At 43.8% G+C, this 17,313-nt stretch overlaps 1 protein-coding gene across 1 annotated transcript; it reads left to right on the forward strand.

Moving 5' to 3' along the window:
* The first annotated feature begins 150 nt into the window (after positions 1-150).
* On the forward strand, positions 151-16,558 carry LOC138647493 (extracellular calcium-sensing receptor-like). Its single transcript, XM_069736518.1, has 6 exons — positions 151-398; positions 7,392-7,680; positions 8,434-9,255; positions 11,819-12,046; positions 15,185-15,308; positions 15,663-16,558. The coding sequence occupies exons 1-6, from the start codon at positions 151-153 to the stop codon at positions 16,556-16,558; spliced, it is 2,607 nt and encodes an 868-aa protein (XP_069592619.1).
* The last annotated feature ends 755 nt before the right edge of the window (positions 16,559-17,313 follow it).

A 17,313-nucleotide genomic window follows, 5' to 3' on the forward strand; every position in this document is an offset into this window, starting at 1 on the left:
TAGATGAGTGGATTGGAAACTGACACAATGATTTATTCAATTTTCCCCAATTATCCCATTAGAACATCTCAATTATCCTGTCACTTGGCGGCTGATCAGGTAATCATGGGGGCACAGCTATAAGAGAGGCTCCTCCCGGTGGTCACACACATGACTCCGGCCGTTCACTGCCGCGTCTCCGACCTCCCGATGAGGTTATCCAAGATTCTAGTTTTTCTAGCGCTCATTGTAGTCGTCCAAGAATCTGCCCAAAATCGATGCCACCTGGAAAAAGAAAGTATTAAATCCTTCTCCTCCCGGGGAGACATTGTCCTCGGAGTCATCACTCTCATCCATTCCACCATCAACCAAACATACGAGACGTTCAACGAGAAACCGGAGGCTGCGACCTGCGAAGAGTAAGAGAAAGACCTGATGGAGAAGACGTAGGAAGAGAGAAGAGGGGATTTGTCTATAAATCATCTATTTATTATCTATTATCTATCATCTATTATCTATCTATTATCTATTATCTATCTATCTATTATCTATCGATTTATCTATTTATTATCTATGATCTATCTATCTATTATCTATCTATCTATCTATCATCTATCTATCTATTATCTATCTATCTATCTATCTATTATCTATTATCTATCTATCTATCTATCTATTATCTATCTATTTATTATCTATCTATTTATCTATCTATCTATTATCTATCTATTATATATCTATTATCTATCATCTATCTATTAACTATCTATCTATTTATCTATCTAATATATATCTATTATATATCTATTATCTATCTATTAGTGATGAGCGAATATACTCGTTACTCGAGATTTCTCCAGCACACTCGGGGGTCCTCCGAGTATTTTTTAGTGCTCGGAGTTTTAATTTTTCTTGCCGCAGCTGAATGATTTACATCTGTTAGCCAGCATAAGTACATGTGGGGATTCCCTAGCAACCAGGCAACCCCCACATGTACTTATGCAGCTAACAGATGTAAATCATTCAGCTGCGGCAAGGAAAATTAAAACTCTGAGCACTAAAAAATACTCGGAGGACCCCCGAGTGTGCTGGAGAAATCTCGAGTAACGAGTATATTCGCTCATCACTTCTATCTATCTATCTATTATCTATCTATCTATCTATCTATCTTTCTATCTATCTATCTATCTATCATCTATCTATCTAATAGAAAAAAGGAGGCAGCACTCCAATAAATGATGAAAAAAGTGGACTTTATTAGTCCATATGGTGAGGCCACAGCATATGGGCTAATAAAGTCCACTTATTTCATAATTTATTGAAGTGCGCCTGCTTTTTTCTTCTATATTATTTATACAAATGGATATTTGGAGGGTTTTGCATCCTGAATTTATGTATACTGTGCTGTTCCATTTTTCTTCAACCTATCTATTATCTATCTATTATCCATCTATCTATTAATCTATTATATATCTACTATCTATTATCTATCCATCTATCTATCATCTATTATCTAGCTGTTATCTATCTATCATCTATCTATCCATTTATCTATCTATCATCTATCTATTATCTACTGAAACGCAGCGGTCGTACCGTTACGCAGTGAAGAGGCAGTGACCCACAAAGTTCAAACACAAAACTCCTTTAATGTGTTACTTCACGGCATTAAAGTCCAATTCACACACAAGTGCAGATAATATTAGTGTCCATTTCACAGCACTACATACTACACGGCGTCCTTTAGACTATTTTATTATTATTATTTATATATCATTGATTCCATGGTGCTGTACATGAGAAGGGGTTACAGACTACAGTCACTAAACACGCTTGCCTGCCCTGTGACCAGTAGTCATGGGCGACTGCGCCACCGTGTCAATGTCTCTTACTCAGTCCATGATATCCTCCGGATAGCAGCTGGGAACCATATCCCCCTTTTTTGCAGCCACTAAACACGCCAGTCCTCCTCTGACCAGTTGCTGTGGGCGTATGCACCGCTGTGTATGTTGTGGGTGCCAGACCTTTCATCTACCTTGGCTGTTCGGCTTTGCTTGCTTGTGTCGCTTCACACACAGCCAGCGCTCTGCAGAGCCTCCTGCTCTGCACTCCTGCCAAACACCAGACTCACACTGACATTACACCTGACACACCCAAACCCTTTACTTCAGGGCTTTTAACAAAGAAATCTGTGGCCTCCAGCCACATGGAAAAAAAAGGCAACAGCCCAGAGCAGGTTTCCCCTACATCTGCCTTGGACACTAGCAGGTCCAAGACTACACTTATTTTTATTATTTCTAGTCTGCATTGCAGCTACCGCTATGCCCATGACTGCGACGCACTCCTGTGGCCTTCATATAGTGACCCATACCTGTGACACTGGTCACTGCTTCACCATTGCAATCACAGCTACACCTGCGACTGCAATGCCCCCTCATGGCCTCACTACGCCTCGGGGAGAACAAACAGTGACCCCTACCTGTGACACGGGTCACTGCCTCACACTATCTACAGTTGAAATCAGAAATTTCCATCCACTATATATAAAGACGCATCTGCAGGTTTTTCTCAATATCTGACTTGAAATCAGAATAAACCTTTCCTGTTTTAGGTCAGGTAGGATTACCATAATTATTAATATTTGCCAAATGCCAGAATAATGAGAGAGAGAGAGAATGTTTTAAGACATTTTTCTTACTTACTGCAAAATCAAAAGTTTCCATACACTAAGATTACTATGCCTTTAAACAATTCTGTTCTGCCCATGTAATGATGTCATGTGTTTGGAAGCTTCTGATAGATTTTTATGGCAACATCTGAGTTAATTAGAGACACACCTGTGGATGTATTTTAATGCACACCTGAAACACACTGGTTCTTTATCAGCCAAGATATCAGGAAGAGAATTGTGGACTTGCACAAGTCTTGCTCATCTTTGGGTACAATTTCAAGACACCTGAAAGTGCCTCGTTCATCTGTGCAAACAATTATACGTAAGTATAATCAAGATGATAATGTCCAGCCATCATAAAGCTCAGGAAGGAGATGGGTTCTGTGTCCCAGAGATGAACGTGCTTTGGTCCGACATGTGCACATCAACCCAAGGAGAAAAGCAAAAGACCTTGTGAAGATGATGGCAGAAGCTGGTAAGATTGTGTCAATATCCACAGTGAAACGAGCAATGTATCAACATGGGCTGAAAGGCCACTCTGTCAGGAAGAAGCCATTACTCCAAAAGAATCATAAAAAAGCCAGATTAATGTTTGCAAACGCACACAGGAACAAGGACCTTAATTTTTGGAGACCTGTCCTGCGGTCTGATGAAACTAAAATATTAAAATGTAACTTTTTTGGCATAATGACCATCGTTATTAGGTCTGGAGGAAAAAGGGAGAAGCTTGGAAGTCTAAGAACACCATCCCCACTGTGAAACATGGGGGAGGCAGCATCATGTTGTGGGGTTGTTTTGCTGCAGGTGCACTTCACAAAATAGATGAGAAAAGAAGATTATGTGACAATACTGAAGCAACATCTCAAGACATCAGGTAGAAAGTTAATGCTTGGGCGGAAATGGGTCTTCCAAATGGAGAATGACCAGAAGCATACTGCAAAAAGGGTAACAAAGTGGCTTCAGGATTAATAATTATGGTAATCCTAATTGACCTAAAACGGGAAAGGTTTATTCTGATTTCATGTCAGATGTTGAGAAAAACATTCAGATGTGTCTTTTTATATAGTGGATGGAAACTTCTGGTTTCAACTGTATTATCTATCTATTATCTATATATTATCTATCTATTATCCATCTATTATCTATCTATCTATATATTATCTATATATTATCTATTATCTATTTATTATTATTTATTTATATGGCACCATTAATTCCATGGTGCTGTACATGAGAAGGGGGTTACATACAGGGTTATAGATATCGTTTTCAGTAAACAAATTTACAATGACAGACTGGTAGAGAGGCATACTGTGATTCTTTACTGTAAGAGCAGTAAGACTATGGATTCTTTACTGAATGATCAGTGAGACTATGGATTCCTTACTGTACGAGCAGTGAGGCTGTGGATTCCTTACGGTAAGAATAGTGAGGAAAGAAGGAAATGGAGAGTCAATAATTTAAATGTTGAAAGAATATCAGTTGAACTTGACCCTTATTCATTCATTCATTTTTCTATGATGAGAAATCCAGTGGGCGGTGCTACAGAGTGACTGACAGTTTTCTTTATGCACAGTCCTACAGGATCCGCCCACAGGACTCCTAAGAATAGAAATGGGGATATAGGAAAAGTTCTTTTTTTAAAACTATATCTAGGTCTCGGCTTCTCCTGCTTTATAACATTCTGGCTGCACAACTTAACAGGTTCCATTTAAAGCGGTTGCTCCATTGCAGACATTAATGTCACGTTGTCCTCCCCACAGTCAGTAAAGTCACATTGTCTTCCCCACATTCATTAATGTCACATTGTCTTCCCCACAGTCATTAACGTCACATTGTCTTCCCCACATTCATTAATGTCACATTGTCTTCCCCACAGTCATTAACGTCACTTTGTCTTCCCCACATTCATTAACGTCACGTTGTCTTCCCCACATTCATTAGCGTCACGTTGTCTTCCCCACATTCATTAACGTCACGTTGTCTCCCCCACATTCATTAACGTCACGTTGTCTCCCCCACATTTATTAACGTCACGTTGTCTCCCCCACATTTATTAACGTCACGTTGTCTCCCCCACATTTATTAACGTCACGTTGTCTTTCCCACATTCATTAACGTCACGTTGTCTCCCCACATTCATTAATGTCACGTTGTCTTCCCCACATTCATTAACGTCACGTTGTCTCCCCCACATTTATTAACGTCACGTTGTCTTCTCCACATTCATTAATGTCACGTTGTCTTCCCCACATTCATTAACGTCACGTTGTCTTCCCCACATTCATTAACGTCACGTTGTCTCCCCACATTCATTAACGTCACGTTGTCTCCCCACATTCATTAACGTCACGTTGTCTCCCCCACATTCATTAACGTCACGTTGTCTTCCCCACATTCATTAACGTCACGTTGTCTTCCCCACATTCATTAACGTCACGTTGTCTTCCCCACATTCATTAACGTCACGTTGTCTTCCCCACATTCATTAACGTCACGTTGTCTCCCCACATTCATTAACGTCACGGTGTCTTCCCCACATTCATTAACGTCACGTTGTCTTCCCCACATTCATTAACGTCAGGTTGTCTTCCCACATTCATTAACGTCACGTTGTCTTCCCCATATTCATTAACGTCACGTTGTCTTCCCCACATTCATTAACGTCACGTTGTCTTCCCCACATTCATTAACGTCACGTTGTCTTCCCCACATTCATTAACGTCAGGTTGTCTTCCCCACATTCATTAACGTCACGTTGTCTTCCCCACATTCATTAACGTCACGTTGTCTTCCCCACATTCATTAACGTCACGTTGTCTTCCCCACATTCATTAACGTCACGTTGTCTCCCCCACATTTATTAACGTCACGTTGTCTTTCCCACATTCATTAACGTCACGTTGTCTCCCCACATTCATTAATGTCACGTTGTCTTCCCCACATTCATTAACGTCACGTTGTCTCCCCCACATTTATTAACGTCACGTTGTCTTCTCCACATTCATTAATGTCACGTTGTCTTCCCCACATTCATTAACGTCACGTTGTCTTCCCCACATTCATTAACGTCACGTTGTCTCCCCACATTCATTAACGTCACGTTGTCTCCCCACATTCGTTAATGTCACGTTGTCTTCCCCACATTCATTAACGTCACGTTGTCTTCCCCACATTCATTAACGTCATGTTGTCTTCCCCACATTCATTAACGTCACGTTGTCTCCCCCACATTCATTAACGTCACGTTGTCTTCCCCACATTCATTAACGTCACGTTGTCTTCCCCACATTCATTAACGTCACGTTGTCTCCCCACATTCATTAACGTCACGTTGTCTCCCCACATTCATTAACGTCACGTTGTCTTCCCCACATTCATTAACGTCACGTTGTCTTCCCCACATTCATTAACGTCACGTTGTCTTCCCCACATTCATTAACGTCACGTTGTCTTCCCCACATTCATTAACGTCACGTTGTCTTCCCCACATTCATTAACGTCACGTTGTCTTCCCCATATTCATTAACGTCACGTTGTCTTCCCCACATTCATTAACGTCACGTTGTCTTCCCCACATTCATTAACGTCACGTTGTCTTCCCCACATTCATTAACGTCACGTTGTCTTCCCCACATTCATTAACGTCACGTTGTCTTCCCCACATTCATTAACGTCACGTTGTCTTCCCCACATTCATTAATGTCACGTTGTCTTCCCCACATTCATTAACGTCACGTTGTCTTCCCCACATTCATTAACGTCACGTTGTCTTCCCCACATTCATTAACTGTTGTGAATTCCGCTCTTGGGCTCCCTCCGGTGGTTGTTAGTAGCATTTTTGTGAGTTCTGCTCTTTGGCTCCCTCCTGTGGTTTTGAGTGGTATGGCTGCTTCTTGGATTTAGCTTCTGCAGCTGTTTTCACTGATCGTCTTTCTGGCTCGGCTATATTAGTCTGGCCTTATCCCTCATTCAATGCCAGTTGTCAATTGTTCCTGCCTGGAGTCATTGCTCTTAGGACTTTCCTGACACTCTGACCAGTTCATCAAAAGCTAAGTCCTTGCTTGTCCTTTTGCGGTTCTCTTGTTGTGGACTTTGTTGTTCAGCACTTTCTTTGTTTTGTTCATTTGTCCAGCTTTTCAGTATGGATCTATTCAGTTAAGCTGGAAGCTCTGGGCAGCAGAGTTTGCCCTCCACACCTTTAGTCAGGTGTGGAGATTTTTGCATTTCTCTGCGGTGGACTTTTTCTAGTTTTTTTTACTGACCGCACAGCGTTCTGTTCTGTACTATTTCTATTTAACTAGAAGTGGCCTCCTGTGCTAAATCTTGTTTCATACTACGTATGTCATTTCCTTCTCGTCTCACAGTCATTACATGTGGGGGGCTTATCTATCCTTTGGGGATTTTCTCTGAGTCAAGATAGTTTTCCTGCTTCTATCTTTAGGGGTAGTTAGCTCTTAGGCTGTGACGAGATGCCTAGGCAGAGTTAGGAGCATTCCATGGCTACTTCCAGTGTTGTGTTGAGCTTAGGGACTGCGGTCAGTATAGTTGCCACCTGCTCAGAGCTAGACGCATGTCGCTCCCTAATCACCAGATCATAACAATTAACGTCACGTTGTCTCCCCACGTTCATTAATGTCACGTTGTCTTCCCCACATTCATTAACGTCACGTTGTCTCCCCACATTCATTAATGTCACGTTGTCTCCCCACATTCATTAACGTCACGTTGTCTTCTCCAGTTTCCTTATCAGATATTACAGAGACGTCCTTGCAGTGGTTTTCGCCATCGAGGAGATTAATGAGAATTTTCACCTCCTGCCGAACTTCACCCTGGGATTTAATATCTTTGACTCGTGTGTGTCGGAGGCTCGAGCCCTCCAGGCCACCCTGATGCTTCTCTGGCCGGAGTCCAGTTCTGAGTCCAGTCCTCGCTGGAAGGATCCATTCCTGGCCGGGATTATCGGAGACTCCATGTCCACCTTGTCAATCCCCATAGCCAGGATCCTGGGTCCGTGCCACTACCCTCAGGTAAAGCTCTGCGGGTCTGGAGGCTGGTGGGGCAGCGATACATTGTATGGACACCTCATTCCTTGGTAACATGGACAGCAGGTCCTGGGTGGGAAGACGATGGCCACTTCTAGAGAACGTCTTCTGCAATATCTCCAGCATGAAACGTTCTCTATTGAGGCTGAAAAACCTTAAAGAGAAAATGTCATAAAAAATCATCTGTTAGTTAAATCGGATTTTTTTTGTTACATGTATTATTTATTTATTGGCGATGTTTATTCTAAAAAAAATTAGGAACTTGACAAGTTTTTCACCTCTGGGGAATTCTTGGACTCATACAATCTGCATTTCAGATACAGTAAAGTTCCTTACTATCCCAGTAGGCATGAAAATAAAAGACAACACATCTATGTATGGCAGGTGGAACATGAAGATGCGGGCACTGATGAATTGGGGCACAAGGAGGTGGGGATACTGGTGAATTGGGGCACATGGAGGTGGGGGTCACTGGTGAATTGGGGAACATGAAGATGCGGGCACTGATGAATTGGGGCACAAGGAGGTGGGGTCACTGGTGAATTGGGGCACATGGAGGTGGGGGTCACTGGTGAATTGGGGCACGTGGAGGTGGGGTCACTGGTGAATTGGGGCACAAGGAGGTCGGGGTCACTGGTGAATTGGGGCACATGGAGGTGGGGTCACTGGTGCATTTGGGCATAGAAACATCATGTGACATTTACTTAATTGGAAATTTTTACTGTTCTTAATTTCCAGATCAGTTTTGGAGCTTTCAATCCTGACTTAGGTGACAGACACCAGTTTCCCACGTTCCTGCGCACCGTGCCCAATGAGAACATCCAGAATAAAGCCATCTCTCAGCTGCTGAAGCATCTCGGATGGACATGGGTGGGCATCTTGACCAGGGATGATGATCTGGGGGCACTTGATGGCCAAAACTTGAAAGAAGAGATAAGTCGTAACCAGGGCTGTGTGGCTTTCCTGGAGAAGATCCATTACCGATACTCCATAGAGAGGATCAGAAAGATATATGACATTGTCATGAACTCTACCGCCATTGCGGTTGTTGTGTACAGTGAGGAAATGCACGTGAAGCCTCTTCTGGACATGATGGCAGAGGCCGGGACAAAGGGTAAAATCTGGATCTATACCCTGAGCTTCACCTTCATCCCAGGCATGTTCTCAGAAGGAACCTCCAAGCTACTGAATGGTTCCATTGGTCTCGTCCTCCATAGCGAGCCTCTGCCCCAGTTTGACGGTTATCTTAGAAACATCCACCCAAACAAATACCCGGAAGACATCTACATAAAGGAGTTTTGGAAGGTGGCATTCAATTGTACCTGGTCCTCCAACGCTCCTCTTGCCAATGACACTGGAGATGTAGTGACCTGCAGAGGGGATGAAGATCTGGAGGACAAGGTGCAGTCCCTGTTTGAGCTGGCGGATCTGAGTTACACCTTCCAGGCTTACATTGCAGTTTATGCCTTTGCTTATGCTCTTCACAACCTCCTGTACTGTGTGAGCCCTGCACAGGCGTCCACCACCACCTGTGGAGAAGAAGCTCTGCTGCCCTGGCAGGTACCCAGCTCACCAGGCCATTATCTAGAATATGTCCCTGGGTTGTAGATTCTAGATCTCACAATGTGGCGGTAACATCACGTTCTGGCTCCAAGAAGTAATTCCATCAGTTAGTTCTGCCCTGTGCGTGTGTGGCTCCGCGGGGATTTAGGTGATGTAGGAGATAGAGACAATTACAACCTGTTTATGAAATGAAGGATATTACTGACTTTGTAAATAGTTTGGAATATTTTTCTAGTTTTGTGCAAACAGCTCCTCCGCAAACCCATCCTCAGTAACACTTACACTGTATCTTACACTGTATCTGTACAGTCTCATGTTCTTCCTCCGCAGACCCATCCTCAGTAATACTTACACTGTATCTTACACTGTATCTTTACAGTCTCACGTTCTTACTCCGCAGACCCATCCTCAGTAATACTTACACTGTATGTTACACTGTACCTCTACAGTCTCACTGTGAGGATAATGTATATTATAAGTTTTAGTCTCTCATTGCCAGCACCTATAGGGTGGGCGTTGACCCCCTTTACTTCAGGATTTAGCTTTTCTTTTCAATGGGTGTAGAAGAGCTTTTATTGCTTTTTGCTGCAAATTCCTGACTTTGAGCAACTTACTCCTCATGCCCCTCCCAAAAGAATTTTTACCATCGCTGGTGTTGGCTCAAACCTTCATCCAGCAGAAACTGGTCTGATCTCCTTCTGTAAAGGCAAGAAGTCCTTTGTTCCATTATAGTGAGATATTGGGCCTATGGTTTAGGCTAGGAAAATAATACGTCCAGTTTGTGAATCTCCATCGGCGGATCTATCGGCCACGGTAAGCGCGGGCTTCTAGTTCCAACAGGGACAGAATATGGATTTCTCTGGAACTATGCATCCCACCGCTGCCACCAATATGTCATGATTCACACCGCGACAGTCACCATCGGAGTGACTGTCGTGGTGTGAATCGTGACATATTGGTGGCAGCGGTGGGATGCATAGTTCCAGAGAAATCCATATTCTGTCCCTGTTGGAACTAGGAGCCCGCGCTTACCGTGGCCGATAGATCCGCCGATGGAGATTCACAAACTGGACGTATTATTTTCCTAGCCTAAACCGTTGGCCCAATATCTCACTATAATGGAACAAAGGACTTCTTGCCTTTACAGAAGGAGATCAGACCAGTTTCTGCTGGATGAAGGTTTGAGCCAACACCAGCGATGGTAAAAATTCTTTTGGGAGGGGCATGAGGAGTAAGTTGCTCAAAGTCAGGAATTTGCAGCAAAAAGCAATAAAAGCTCTTCTACACCCATTGAAAAGAAAAGCTAAACCCTGAAGTAAAGGGGATCAACGCCCACCCTATAGGTGCTGGCAATGAGAGACTAAAACTTATATTATACATTATCCTCACTCACGTTCTGCCTCCGCAGACCCATCCTCAGTAATACTTACACTGTATCTTACACTGTACCTTTACAGTCTCACGTTCTTCCTCCGCAGACCCATCCTCATTAACACTTACACTGTATATTAGACTGTACCTTTACAGTCTCACTTTCTTCCTCCGCAGACCCATCCTCAGTAATACTTACTGTATCTTACACTGTACCTTTACAATCTCAGTTTCTTCCATCTGTTCCCTCTTTCTTGGTTACATATATTTAGTAAGAAGTGAAGCAGCTGGAAGTTGTTTCATTTTTGTCTTTTAAAAGTATCGAATCAATTACAAGTGAAATCAATCATGGGGAATCCTGTGTGAGTTTTCAGAATAATCTGTCAGTGCGCACATAAGGAAAAAAAAACCCTGTTTATTGCCACTATATGAGTTGTTTTCTGTATTTTCACCATTTCCCCCTCTGCAGACGCTATCCCAAATTATCAGTTTTTTTATGCATTAGTGGAGACCAGGTGCTATTATGTTTCTCGTACACAGAACACACACAGAAATGGGGGATTCCTGTTCTCCTGTCACTATGAAGCACATGGCAAGAAACAGAAGCTGCTTGAAGGAAAATATAGAGCAGTGCTGAGCAGTGTAACTGTGAGTCCAGCAATGGGGTGAGAAAAAACACTATCTATAAAGCAACAACATGAAGGACATTATATAACAGTACAGGGCATGGTAGCTGGGAATCCAGCACTTGGGTGAGATAAAATAATAGAAAGCAGCAGAATAGTATACATTATAGAGCAGTACTAAGCAGTATGGCTGGGAATCCAGCACCAGTGTGAGATAAAATATCTAATAGAAAGAAGCAGCATGGAGGAAATAATATAGCAGCACAGAGCAGGGTAGCTGGGAATCCATCGCTGGGGTGAGATAAAATAATAGAAAGCAGCAGCATTTGTGTATATTTTTTTAGTAATTCTTCCTTGTCTAGATTCCACCCGATGCTTTGTGGATGGTGAGCGTTATCATTTTCACTTGTGGTTGTTGTTTTTTTTCATCTTTTTAGTCTGATTCTTTGGAAATCTATGATTGTGTCGCAACGTTCAATGAATATCTCAATACTTGGAGTTTGTACACAGACTCCTGGAAATATGGAGGTCATGATGTGACCACAGATTTTTATTTATTTCAGGTCTACCGTTATCTGATGGGAGTTTCCTTCACGACCCGCTCAGGGGATGAACTATTCTTTAATGATATCGGTGAAGTTCCGGCCACATTTGATATAATGAACCTTCTGATACTTTCTAATAATGAGTACAGATTGGTGAAGGTGGGAAGATACGATTCTCGGACCGCTACGAGTGAGCCGATCTCTCTAGATATTGGGACTGTCGTATGGAACCAGGAATATAAGGAGGTGACCTGTCCGTCCATTACTGTGCTATAACCTGATTTTATGCAGCCCCTAATCTATGCAGAACATGTTCCCATTAAATGCATTGTAATATTGTTTTTATATTTTACACCCAGAAAAGAACAACAGCAGGGGCTAATAATACTGAATCGTAAGAAATAGACACAAAAAGGATGTGATTGATAGATTAAGGATTTCTCCTGTTGGACCTTTTGGCTCCTGTTGTAAAAGAAGCCCTTTATACTGTGCAGAGAACTCCCCCCTAGTGGTGGCTGCAGACAGCATCTTATCATGTATCTCTGTATACAGGGAGCTCCCCCTAGTGGTGGCTGCAGACAGGATCTTATTATGAATCTCTGTATACAGGGAGCTCCCCCTAGTGGTGGCTGCAGACAGGATCTTATCGTGTATCTCTGTATACAGGGAGCTCCCCCTAGTGGTGGCTGCAGACAGGATCTTATCATGTATCTCTGTATACAGGGAGCTCCCCCTAGTGGTGGCTGCAGACAGGATCTTATCATGTATCTCTGTATACAGGGAGCTCACCCTAGTGGTGACTGCAGACAGGATCTTATCGTGTATCTCTGTATACAAGGAGCTCCCCCTAGTGGTGACTGCAGACAGGATCTTATCATGTATCTCTGTATACAGGGAGCTCCCCCTAGTGGTGGCTGCAGACAGGATCTTATCATGTATCTCTGTATACAGGGAGCTCCCCCTAGTGGTGGCTGCAGACAAGATCTTATCATGTATCTCTGTATACAGGGAGCTCACCCTAGTGGTGGCTGCAGAAAGGATCTTATGTATCTCTGTATACAGGGAGCTCCCCCTAGTGGTGTCTGCAGACAGGATCTTATCATGTATCTCTGTATACAGGGAGCTCCCCTAGTGGTGACTGCAGACAGGATCTTATCATGTATCTCTGTATACAGGGAGCTCCCCCTAGTGGTGGCTGCAGACAGGATCTTATCATGTATCTCTGTATACAGGGAGCTCCCCCTAGTGGTGGCTGCAGACAGGATCTTATCATGTATCTCTGTATACAGGGAGCTCCCCCTAGTGGTGGCTGCAGACAGAATCTTATCATGTATCTCGGTATACAGGGAGCTCCCCCTAGTGGTGGCTGCAGACAGGATTTTATCATGTATCTCTGTATACAGGGAGCTCCCCCTAGTGGTGACTGCAGACAGGATCTTATCATGTATCTCTGTATACAGGGAGCTCCCCCTAGTGGTGGCTGCAGACAGGATCTTATCATGTGTCTCTGTATACAGGGAGCTCCCCCTAGTGGTGGCTGCAGACAGAATATTATCATGTATCTCTATATACAGGGAGCTCCCCCTAGTGGTGGCTGCAGACAGGATCTTATCATGTATCTCTGTATACAGGGAGCTCCCCCTAGTGGTGACTGCAGACAGGATCTTATCATGTATCTCTGTATACAGGGAGCTCCCCCTAGTGGTGACTGCAGACAGGATCTTATCATGTATCTCTGTATACAGGGAGCTCCCCCTAGTGGTGACTGCAGACAGGATCTTATCATGTATCTCTGTATACAGGGAGCTCCCCCTAGTAGAGACTGCAGACAGGATCTTATCACGTATCTCTATATACAGGGAGCTCCCCCTAGTGGTGGCTGCAGACAGGATCTTATCATGTATCTCTGTATACAGGGAGCTCCCCCTAGTGGTGGCTGCAGACAGGATCTTATCATGTATCTCTGTATACAGGGAGCTCCCCCTAGTGGTGGCTGCAGACAGGATCTTATCATGTATCTCTGTATACAGGGAGCTCCCCCTAGTGGTGACTGCAGACAGGATCTTATCATGTATCTCTGTATACAGGGAGCTCCCCCTAGAGGTGACTGCAGACAGAATCTTATCATGTATCTCTGTATACAGGGAGCTCCCTCTAGTGGTGACTGCAGACAGGATCTTATCATGTATTTCTGTATACAGGGAGCTCCCCCTAGAGGTGACTGCAGACAGAATCTTATCATGTATCTCTGTATACAGGAGCTCCCCCTAGTGGTGACTGCAGACAGGATCTTATCATGTATCTCTGTATACAGGGAGCTCCCCCTAGTGGTGACTGCAGACAGGATCTTATCATGTATCTCTGTATACAGGGAGCTCCCCCTAGTGGTGGCTGCAGACAGGATCTTATCATGTATTTCTGTATACAGGGAGCTCTCCCTAGTGGTGGCTGCAGACAGAATCTAATCATGTATCTCTGTATACAGGGAGCTCCCCCTAGTGGTGGCTGCAGACAGGATCTTATCATGTATCTCTGTATACAGGGAGCTCCCCCTAGTGGTGACTGCAGACAGGATCTTATCATGTATCTCTGTATACAGGGAGCTCCCCCTAGTGATGACTGTAGACAGGATCTTATCATGTATCTCTGTATACAGGGAGCTCCCCCTAGTGGTGACTGCAGACAGGATCTTATCATGCATCTCTGTATACAGGGAGCTCCCCCTAGTGGTGGCTGCAGACAGGATCTTATGTATCTCTGTATACAGGGAGCTCCCCCTAGTGGTGGCTGCAGACAGGATCTTATCATGTATCCCTGTATACAGGGAGCTCCCCCTAGTGGTGGCTGCAGACAGGATCTTATCATGTATCTCTGTATATAGGGAGCTCCCCCTAGTGGTGGCTGCAGACAGGATCTTATCATGTATCCCTGTATACAGGGAGCTCCCCCTAGTGGTGGCTGCAGACAGGATCTTATCATGTATCCCTGTATACAGGGAGCTCCCCCTAGTGGTGGCTGCAGACAGGATCTTATCATGTATCCCTGTATACAGGGAGCTCCCCCTAGTGGTGGCTGCAGACAGGATCTTATCATGTATCTCTGTATATAGGGAGCTCCCCCTAGTGGTGACTGCAGACAGGATCTTATCATGTATCTCTGTATACAGGGAGCTCCCCCTAGTGGTGGCTGCAGACAGGATCTTATCATGTATCTCTGTATATAGGGAGCTCCCCCTAGTGGTGGCTGCAGACAGAATATTATCATGTATCTCTGTATATAGGGAGCTCCCCCTAGTGGTGGCTGCAGACAGAATATTATCATGTATATCTGTATACAATTTGGGGATTAATTCAAAATACAGTTTCAACGTTTCTTCATATTTAGGTTCCACATTCAGTTTGCAGTGAAAGTTGTGAACCAGGAAACCGTAAAGTCTCCGTTCAGGGCCTCCCCATATGCTGTTTCCAGTGTGTTCCTTGCTCGCTTGGGGAAATCACAAATGAAACTGGTAATGGAGGTTATTTTTCTTCATCTGTCTCTTGTTGCTTTGTTTGTTGGTTAAATGATTGTAATAATTTATAGACAATTGGATTTCTTGCTCCTGACGTCACCGAGTCTATGATGTGAAATAATGAGAACCACATATTATTTTTGCTAAAAATGCATCATGCAAATAAAAATCATCACATACATTATGGTTAATGCAGGGTCCTAGGGGGCAGGACGCAGAGCACACTGAACCTTCATGCTCGGCCCCCCAGGCCCTGGTATAACACTTACCGGAGCGTTTCTCTAACTTTCTATGCTACGTGTTTTATCTTTATCTGATATTAAGTCATTCATGAATAATTTTTGACTCCAGATGCAGCTGTTTGTATGAAATGCCCAGAAGACATGTGGCCCAACGAGAAGCGGGACAGCTGCCTCATGAAGGTAGTGCAGTTCCTGTCCTACGAAGAGACAATGGGGGTCTCCTTGTCTGCTGCTTCCATCACGTTCTCCATTAAAACAATCACAATATTATGCATCTTCAGAAAATTCTCAGAGACACCGGTGGTGAAGGCCAATAACAGAAGCCTCAGCTACGTCATCCTTGTAGGACTCATCGTGTGTTTCCTCTCTTCACTCATTTTCATTGGGTATCCTTCAGGGGTCGTCTGCCTCCTCCGCCAGGTTGTGTTTGGTGTCTCCTTTTCAGTCGTTGTCTCTGGGATGTTGGCCAAGACAATTACGGTCATCCTCATCTTCCAGTCCACAAAATCCAATGCAATCGGCAAACGCTTCGACTCCAAGATCTCACATGTGGTCATGTTCATCTGCCCTCTGTTCCAGGTTGGCATCTGCATTGTTTGGCTTGGGACAATTCCCCCTTATGCAGAATTAAACATGACGTCTAAACCTGATACAATCATTGCACAATGTAACGAGGGGTCCAACCTGTTCTTCTACTGCATGTTGGGATATATGGGACTATTGGCCACTGTAAGCTTCATTGTGGCGTTTTTATCCAGAAAACTCCCGGACAGCTTCAATGAGGGCCAATATATCACCTTCAGTATGTTTGTGTTTCTCAGTGTCTGGATATGTTTTATTCCGGCTTATCTGAGCGCTGAAGGGAAGGACCTGGTCACAGTTGAAGTTTTTGCAATCATGGCTTCCAGTGTTGGTCTGTTGGGTTGTCTTTTCTTCCCTAAATGTTATATCATCCTGTTCAGACCAGAAATGAACACCAAACAGTATGTACGGGGGAAGCAATAACCTGGGTCCACCTGAAGTTCATATGGGTCCACCTAAAATGCATTTGTATCCTCCTAAAGTTTATGTATGTCCTCATAAAGTTCATGTGTGTCCACCTAAAGTTCATTTGTGTCCATCAAAGTTCATGCGTGTCCTCCTAAAGTTCATGCGTGTCCTCCTAAAGTTCATGCCTGTCCTCCTAAAGTTCATGCGTATCCACCTAAAGTTCATGCGTGTCCTCCTAAAGTTCATGCGTGTCCTCCTAAAGTTCATGTGTGTCCACCTAAAGTTCATGTGTGTCTACCTAAAGTTCATGAGTGTCCTCCTAAAGTTCATGCGTGTCCTCCTAAAGTTTATGCGTGTCCACAGAAAGTTCATTTGTGTCCATATAATGTTCATGCATGTCCACCTAAAGTTCATGCGTGTCCTCCTAAAGTTCATGCGTGTCCACCTGAAGTTCATGCGTGTCCACCTGAAGTTCATGTGTGTCCACTTAAAGTTCATTTGTGTCCATATAATGTTCATGCATGTCCACCTGAAGTTCATGCGTGTCCTCCTAAAGTTCATGCGTGTCCACCTAAAGTTCATGCGTGTCCACCTGAAGTTCATGTGTGTCCACTGAAAGTTCATTTGTGTCCATTAAAGTTCATGCTTGGCTTCCTAAAGTTCATGCATGTCCACCTAAAGTTCATGTGTGTCCACCTAAAGTTCATGTGTGTCCATATAATGTTCATGCATGTCCACCTAATGTTCATGTGTGTCCACCTAAAGTCCAT

Source organism: Ranitomeya imitator, chromosome 8, assembly GCF_032444005.1.
Source record: "Ranitomeya imitator isolate aRanImi1 chromosome 8, aRanImi1.pri, whole genome shotgun sequence".
NCBI classification, from domain to species: Eukaryota; Metazoa; Chordata; class Amphibia; order Anura; family Dendrobatidae; genus Ranitomeya; species Ranitomeya imitator.